The 8710-nt window shown below is 47.0% G+C and overlaps 1 protein-coding gene across 1 annotated transcript; it reads left to right on the top strand.

Moving 5' to 3' along the window:
• Nucleotides 1–6229: 6229 nt before the first annotated feature.
• Nucleotides 6230–8187, top strand: DRD5 (dopamine receptor D5). The gene has a single exon (XM_031588733.2). The coding sequence runs from the start codon at nt 6230–6232 to the stop codon at nt 7694–7696; it is 1467 nt and encodes a 488-aa protein (XP_031444593.2). The 3' UTR covers nt 7697–8187.
• Nucleotides 8188–8710: the final 523 nt, after the last annotated feature.

Raw genomic sequence — 8710 nt, 5'->3', positions numbered from 1 at the left:
CACTGGGTTCAGTCACTGCTTTTCTAACATGAGGTTGATAGGGATGAATTGTTGGCTTAATAGCTCAGATCTCACTGGCACCTTCAAACAGGAGGAGGGCAAAGCCATTTGCAGAATGAATCCTTGACTGACCAGTTGCACAACTGATGTCAGCCTGGGTCAGCCCCACACAGTGCTGTCCTCTTCTTCATCTTTTTTTCCTACGTTGACCTATGCCAAGGCTTCTTTTCATTGCAAAGCTGCACACCATGCCAATCCACTGTGGCTATGACTTGCAGAATTTGAGCTATTTCCCTTGAATTATTGGAGTGCATGCTTTTGACCCTTATATTCCTTCCTCTGATTTGAAGTGATGTCATCCAGATCAGGGGTCATAATGGTGCTATAAAGGTTCTTGAAAAAGTGAGGGTTTCTGCTTTGCCTTTCCTTATGTGTTTTTGAGAAGGTGAAACCAACAGGATGGCAACTGTAGATATACTATAGGTTGAAATGCCTCTGTTCAGTTTCCCAATGGCTATTCACAATTCAGAATAAATAAATAGCTTTGCTGTCTCATGTATGGACAGAAGAATAAATTTAGGTTTGGCTTTGTCAGTCCCAATACAACTCTGTCCTGTGCTGGCAGACTGATGTCTTTGTAAGCAGTTGTACTGTGCTCTGTAGCAGCACATACACATATATAGTAGTCCTTAGGCTCATTGCAGTAGGGCTGCTGATGTTGCTGATATTCTGCTATTGAGATTAATTAGACATGTTTATTGTAAAAGAGCATTTTATTTCAAGGCTTACTTGAGGAATAAATAAATGAATGAGAAGGACTAAGTAAAAGCAGTCATTTACAGCTATTATCCCAAAGTGACAAAATTGCTCATTCTTACCACTTGTGTTTATAAATTTGAAACTCTAATTTTTCCCTGAAATAAATCTTGAACTACAAAGTTTAGTCCTGGTCCTATATGGCCCTTAAGAAGTGCAGAGCCACTAATAAATCATCTCCATGCTGGCCCATCTGTAAAGCCACTTCAAAGCACAGTTTTCTGCTGAGCACTTGCAGTATTGTGAGAACACTGCTGTCCCCTGTGCCACTGAGGGGGTCCCGTTCCCCACTGCAGCTCAATTCTGTCCCATAGTTGCCTACCACGAGAAGGGAAGCCCAGCAACAAGTTCCTCATCCATTCCTCATCCAGCCCCAGGAGATGCCACCTGTGTTCCTTGGGAGGTCAAGACCCAGCTGCTGACTTTCCCTGCCCTCAGATTCTTTCTGGCTGGGATGATGCTCGTGTTTTTACATTAACAGCCCAGTCAGGGCTGCCCTAAGGTGCTGATACGTTTTTGTTGACTTGTAAGAGAGGGATATGTAGATATTCAAGACCTGTATGGATGCCTACCTGTGTGACCTATACCTGCTTTAGCAAGGGGGGTTGGACTCGATATCTCTTGAGGTCCCTTCCAACCCCTGCAATGCTGTGACTCTGTGATAAAAGCACACAGACTGACTGGTCCTCTGTCCCCTGAGTCCTTGTTTTCTACCAGAATTTTTATGAACATAGCCCATTTTCACCACTGAAATTGCTATTACTATTCCATGCTACTCAAAAATGACTGGATTTTACTGCCAATTTTGTGCAAGACCATCTCAGATTTAATGGGCAGAGTACGATCCAGAGATGTTGATAGCAAATGTTCCAATAGAAGTAACTAACAAGAAAAACCTATAATTTACACACGCCATTCAATATTCACAGATCCAGTTATTGATCCAAAAATATTGAAATGATTAGTATTAGGTAATCAAAATAGCTTTTTTACCTTGATAATTTCCTGAGAACAGATGATCACATAGGATGTGGGTATGCATGCAATGAGAATACATATTTTATCATTGCACAAATCAATATATCTTCTTTTTTTCTTCATCTTGCTTCAAAACTGTCTGATCTTTAGTAGCTCACCATATGATCTCTTGCTGTATTATCTGCACCTTCTGTAGCCCCTGAAAAATATCAATATGAGTTTTTAGAATACGGTTACGGATATTAAAAAAAAAAGATCATATTTTATGCGATAGAAATTACAAAAAGAACTAAGTTGACCAGGAAAACATATATACAAAAGTTCTATTTCCTTGCCTTTGGTTGTGACTGACATTTCTTTCATCTTTTACCATGAGTTTAAGTTGTCAGGGCCAGTATGAACAACAGGAAAAGGACATCTGTGGAAATCTCTTTTGGTGACATCAATTACTGCATGACTTCAAGCAAGAACAATCAACAACTTGTGTGGGAACTATATCACCCCCCTTCTTCCTCCCCCCCAAAAAAATCAACAGAAGTACTGGGAGGGCTGTTTATTCTCTCACCTGGCTAATTAACACTATCCATCACAGTCTCAAGTCAACAAAAACACTGATGGGTTTTAAAGCCAGAAGGGATAACTGTAATCATCTGCAATTGCTTTCCTCCCTGTACAGCCTCCAGACCCCTGCCTGGTGCCAGGATGAACTGCTGGGGAGTGGAGGCACCACCGTTAAGAAATGCACTCAGCCTTGAATTTCAGATCTCAAACATGGCAAATCCATTACAATCTCAAATCAATTGTGTCAGCTACTAATTGTCCTCACTGTTCAAACCGTGCATCTTATCTATGCCCTGATTTCTCATCAATTCAGTTTCCAGCCACTGCAGTTTTAAAACCTTACCTGAAAGATGAAAAGAGCCATATTAACAGGAAACATCCCTCACTCATCAGACATTTCCAGCTCTTTTGAACCCTTCTGGTGTTCTCTGCTCAGCTCAGGAAGTTTCCCAAACAATTTCTACAACTTGTTTGCCTATTTATATATATATATATACACAGCAGAACAGAACCAAGTCTAAAGGATTTTTCTGTGCTGAACAAATTGATGTCATCAGTCCTCTCCTTTTCTTTCCTTACTCAACATCTTCTCTTTCTCTATATATACACACAGCTTTGTCCATTCCTCTGCAGCATTTCAGCTTCAGTGGATGAAACCAATGGAGCTTAAGCATATGTCACTAAAAAAACTTCTACTTGAATGTACCTCCAAAGCTAAGAGCAGCGCAGCTGCCTCACTAATATGGCATCACATGCAGTGACTTCAGGTTGGATGTCAGGAAAAATTTCTTCTCAGAAAGAGTGACTGGGCACTGGCACAGCTGCCCAGGGAGGCGATGGAGTCATCATCCCTGGAGGTGTTAAAGAAATGTGGTAATGTAGCACTGAGGGATGTGGTCAGTGGGCATGGTGGGAATAGGTTGATGGTTGGACTGGATGATTTTAGTGGTCTTTTCCAACCTTAATGATTCTATGATTCTGTGACTTCTAGGCACCTTACCTGAGTTGGAACCTAATTGATCAGAGCTGCTTGGTGAGGAGCTTTTGTAGCCCAGCCCTTAGTAGTACGTCTATGTCTATAGCTTTGACCTTCCTTCTGGCATTAATTATTTTTTATCTCTTTGCACTAAGTATCTCTTAGGTGAGATGTGCTAATTTGGAAACATTACCTGCTTTTGAATGAATGAATGTAATGAATGTCTTTCTTCAGAACAGTGCATTTCTGTATTTTGAAATGGAAGTAAACTGAGTTGCAAGGAAAGGAAAGAGTGGCAGTGAAACACACATCTCAAGAATCTGGAACTGCAAACTGTTTTTTCCCTCAGAAGCATTGCAATAGCATTAAATTCCATTACTTCCAATCTGCCAGCTGTGAGAGGATTCTAACAGGTGAATAAAAAAAGAAGAGAGAAACGAGACGAAGCTCTGTAGGAAAAGCACAAAGCCATTACAGAGATGATATCAGGATGAAAAAAACCACCCCAAATCTCTCAGCAAGTGACAGCTGTGGTTTTAATGGACGCTCTTAAAATGATATTTATATGCAAACTGCCTACAGAAAGTAAAAAAAGGATGCTTGTATCCTCTAAATGTTAAAGGATTTTATCACAGGCTTAAAAGATATTGATGAAATGGGTAAGATACTACAACATCTGTAACTGTTCCCATTAAACCACGGCCCTGGGCCCAGTTCTGCCTCCAGTGATGCACTACATGCAGTGCAACTGCTGTTTTTTCTCCCCTTGCCCCCTCTGCTGAACCAATTGCCATGGTACACAAACAAACAGCTTTGTCTGCCACACTGAAGGTATTGTGAATGCCTGGTGCATTGCTGTGGCTTGGAATGAGTTCAGAGTTCACATAGTGCTGGGTCACCACTACAGACTGCCATGAGCCCATGGATCCAGTAAGTGAGCCAACTTCTTCCATAGGATCTCTGATGGCAACTTCATAGAATCATCATAGAATCATAGGGCCATTAGATTTGGAAGGGGCCATTAATGGCCATCTGGTCCAACTCTCTTGCAATGAACAGGGACACCTACAGCTGGATCAGGCTGCTCAGAGCCCCATGCAGCCTGACCTTGGTGTCTCACTCCAGCTCACAGTAGCTGGAGCTCGGGAGCATTTGCTAAAAAATAGGTGAGAGAGGATCATATCATCTGAATTCTCAGCTACACAGAAGTCAGAGATATCCAGATGTTGCCATGCAGATATACTTATTCCTCTCAACTTTGGGTCTCTCTCTGGAGCTCCTGCAGAAAGCAGAATAAATACAACTCCATTCTTTAGATGCTGACCATTTACAGCTCAAACCTTCTTGTTCTAATGGGTAAGAGCACCTCACCTGACCCCCTGGAAGAGGGAGCCAGCCCACTGCTCATTGCTGAGCCACCAAGCTCTGTACTGTCCTGTTATAATCAGGCTACTGTTGTTGTCATGCACAAAAGCTAGGTGTGTGTGTGTTCAAATAGCTAACACATAGTGGCTGTATGCATGGAAATGCATGCATATTATCACTATTATACATAAATGCATTTACATGTCTATGCACACCTCTGCACCACCAAAGCAATGAACGCATGCTAAACAAGCAAATCAGGTCACTACTTTTCATTGTACAAAATGTCCACGTTTTGGGATCAGTGGCTTCAGGGGCCATGTGCACAAATACCTGTGGGATTTGTTCCTTCCTTACATCCATCTCAGGAGGCACCGCTTGGGTTGTGTGAGCACAGTGCCTCAGCATCCACGCTTTAGCCAGCTGCTTAGAGCTCGGTGACAAAAGCTACAGGCTCCCTCCAATATTAAATATAACTCTGCTTAAACGTGTAAAAGCAGTGCCAATTTCTTCAGTAATAGCTAAAGTGGAGCTTCAGTTTTTCTTTTAGAAAACTGCCTAAAAGGTTGCCGAGCTTCTGTTGTTTCAGCATTTAGCGACACTGTCGCTGCATCCTCGCTCGTGTCACTCCGGATCCAGGAGGTCTTTGCGGGTCCTGCCCGGTTCCACCCGCAGAGGAGAGGCAGCTGCTACTGCCCCGTGCATCCCGAACGGGATGCTCAGTCAGGGAAGGCTCGGGTCTTATCAAAGGCTTAAAAAATAAAAGAAAATAAAGGTATTTTAAATAAAAGTCACTGCACTATGTTTGAAACACGGGCGTTGTACCAACTCACGGTGAGTCCAATCGCACCGTGTCTGTTTCTTTCCCGCTGAGAGTCGACTTGCTGGCTGCGTCGAGCCCTACGGAGACGAACGATGCATCCCACGGAAGAGCGGCGACGAGGGACACTCGGGGGTCCTTTGCCGGCTTCTTTCCCTGTGCCAAACCTCGGATGCCCGGAGAAACCCGCCCCGCCCCGCTCTCAGCCCCACCGTCCCCGGGAATCGGGACGCGTTTCCCCGTTCCCTGCAGTGGAACCGCGTACAGCGAGGCAACATCTGCACGGACGACCCGTACACGATTCAGTGGTCGCTTTCCACTCCGTCCTCCGCCGGATCGGACGGGGCGTCCCCGGCACCGAGCATGCTCAGAGGGCGGCGGGGGCCGGCACGGGGAGCGGGGAGCGAGGTGAGAGAAGCGAGGGGAGAGGAGCGGGGACGGAGAAGCTCCGCTGAGCGCGGGGCGGGCGGAGCCGGCGTCGAAGCGGCCACGTCGAGTAGCGCCGAGTGGAGCGGAGCGGCCGGGCAGGGGCGCGCCGAGCGGTGAGCGCGGGCAGGGGGCTGCGGACCGCCGGGGCGGGGGGCAGCGAGCAGGGGTGGCGGCGGGGCGGGGGGGCAGCGGCCCCATGGGGCCGGGCGGCGGGGCGGCGCTGGCTGCTCGGCGCTCCTCGGCCGCCGCCGCCGCCGCCCCGCCGCCGCCGGGAGCCGCCAGCTATGCTGCGGGGCGGCCGCAGCCCTCTGCCGCCCCCGGCGGGACCCCCCGGCGGGGCGAGGGGACAGGCGGGAGCCCCCGGAGCTGCGCAGGTGGCGGCGGGCAGCCTGCTTGCCTTGCTCATCCTCTGGACGCTCTTTGGGAACGTGCTGGTGTGCGCGGCCATCGTCCGCTACCGGCACCTGCGGAACAAGGTCACCAACATCTTCATCGTGTCGCTGGCCGTCTCCGACCTGCTGGTGGCTCTGCTGGTCATGCCCTGGAAGGCGGTGGCTGAGGTGGCCGGCTACTGGCCCTTCGGGGCTTTCTGCAACATCTGGGTGGCCTTCGATATCATGTGCTCCACGGCCTCCATCCTTAACCTGTGTGTGATTAGCGTGGACAGGTACTGGGCTATTTCCAGCCCTTTCCGTTATGAGAGGAAGATGACCCAGCGGCTGGCCCTAGTGATGATCGGAGTGGCCTGGGCACTGTCTGTGCTCATCTCCTTCATCCCAGTCCAGCTCAACTGGCACAGAGGCGGGGATGCTGCCGCTGCTCCTGCCACTGGGGACGTTGAGGATGGGTTCGGTACTGGCTGGGAGGCAGCGGGTGCTTTCACCACCTGGGCAGAGGACATGAGCACCACATGGGTGGCACTGGCAGCAATGACACCCTCTGATGGCACCTATGGCAGCAACAATACTGTCCCTGTGTCGTCGGAGAGCTGTGACTCCAGCCTCAACAGGACTTATGCTATTTCCTCCTCTCTGATCAGTTTTTACATCCCAGTGGCTATCATGATTGTCACCTACACGCGGATCTACCGCATTGCCCAGGTGCAGATCCGTCGCATCTCCTCGCTGGAGCGGGCGGCCGAGCACGCACAGAGCTGCCGTAGCAACCATGTTGACTGCCACCATCACACCAGCCTCAAGTCCTCCATCAGGAAAGAAACCAAAGTGCTGAAGACTCTCTCCATCATTATGGGCGTCTTTGTCTGCTGCTGGCTGCCCTTCTTCATTCTGAACTGCATGGTGCCCTTCTGCGAGAGTCCACCCAGCGACCCCCGGGCTGGGCTCCCCTGCGTCAGCGAGACCACCTTCAACATCTTTGTCTGGTTTGGATGGGCCAACTCCTCCCTCAACCCCATCATCTATGCCTTCAATGCTGACTTCAGGAAGGTCTTTTCCAACCTCCTGGGATGTGGCCAGTTTTGCTCGAGCACTCCAGTGGAGACTGTTAATATAAGCAATGAGCTCATCTCGTACAACCAGGACACCCTTTTCCATAAGGAGATAGTGACTGCGTATGTAAACATGATCCCAAATGTGGTTGATTGTGAGGAGAACCGGGAGGACCCTTTTGATAGGATGTCCCAGATCTCCCCCGACCCTGAGGTTGCCACCGACTCTGTCTGTGAGCTGGACTGTGAGGGGGAGATCTCACTAGGCAAAATCACACCTTTCACTCCAAATGGTTTACATTAAACTGCATCCTGCCCCGGTCACTTCTGCTTGGATTATACACCAAAATAGTAACACTAAATGGAAAAATCTGCTTGATTTATGCTATAGTTTGGTCAGTCACTTCATGCTAACTTCACTTCTCTGTGTAGCACTTTGCAGGATGTTGTTACACTGTCGCTGATGGGACAAACTGACTGCAGCCACAGGGAGGTCTCATGGTACAAGTACAGTCAGTCCAGTTGTAGATGGACATTGCATTGTCAGTGCTGAGTGTTGCTTCTTTGGCAAACAGGGACTGATGTTGAGGCTGGTATAGACATCCAATAGCTTAACTTCCAAACTGCTCATTTGTTCAGGTCTTATGTTTCAGTTCTCTTTTTGTTTGTTTATTGTTTTAAGATAGAAATAGCGAGGTGATGATTTGGTTGATTATTTAAATGCGTGTTTCTGCCAGAAGAGTTTACGTGAAATCCATGTTCTCCAGGCAGCATTGTTGCCTGTGGTATCCTCGCCGTGTTCCCTGATGAATAAATAAATGTTACATTGATCAAGGGGTTACTATCTTTCATTTATCACTCTGAAAGATCTACAACCAGTGTTCAAACTGTAGCATTCTTATTTGAATGGTTACATGACTAACTGCTAAACTCTGTTATTGTAAAAGCAAAATGGTCTGCACAAAAATACAATTTTTTGAATGAAAGGAAGGATCATAGGGACCATCGACTTAAAAGGAGCTCTTTTATATGGCTCTGCTTACAGCCAGTTAGGTGCTTTTTTTTTTTTTTTTTTTTTTTTTTTTTTCTCAGTTTAACTGATGATGTCCCTATCAGCGATTTCCTTTCTGCAGCTAAGAATATCAAGCACGCACACTTACAAGCTGTTAAGACCTTCCACTTAATTCTATATTTGAAATTGCCTTTATAGATACCATTAATGAGAAGAATTTGGTAATAGAATTAGCAGCTGGATGTGTCTAAAAACATTAATTATGCTTGAAAATGATGTTAGTAATTAGCAGCTCCCAGTGTAGAC

This window comes from Phasianus colchicus, chromosome 4 (assembly GCF_987193195.1).
Source record: "Phasianus colchicus chromosome 4, bPhaCol1.hap1.1, whole genome shotgun sequence".
NCBI classification, from domain to species: Eukaryota; Metazoa; Chordata; class Aves; order Galliformes; family Phasianidae; genus Phasianus; species Phasianus colchicus.
Note: the sequence above shows the minus strand (reverse complement) of the source record. Positions and strands in the feature narration are given on the sequence as shown.

Excerpts from the sequence above, each read along its gene's own strand:
- DRD5 (XM_031588733.2), top strand. The coding sequence starts at position 6,230 with ATGCTGCGGGGCGGCCGCAGCCCTCTGCCGCCCCCGGCGGGACCCCCC.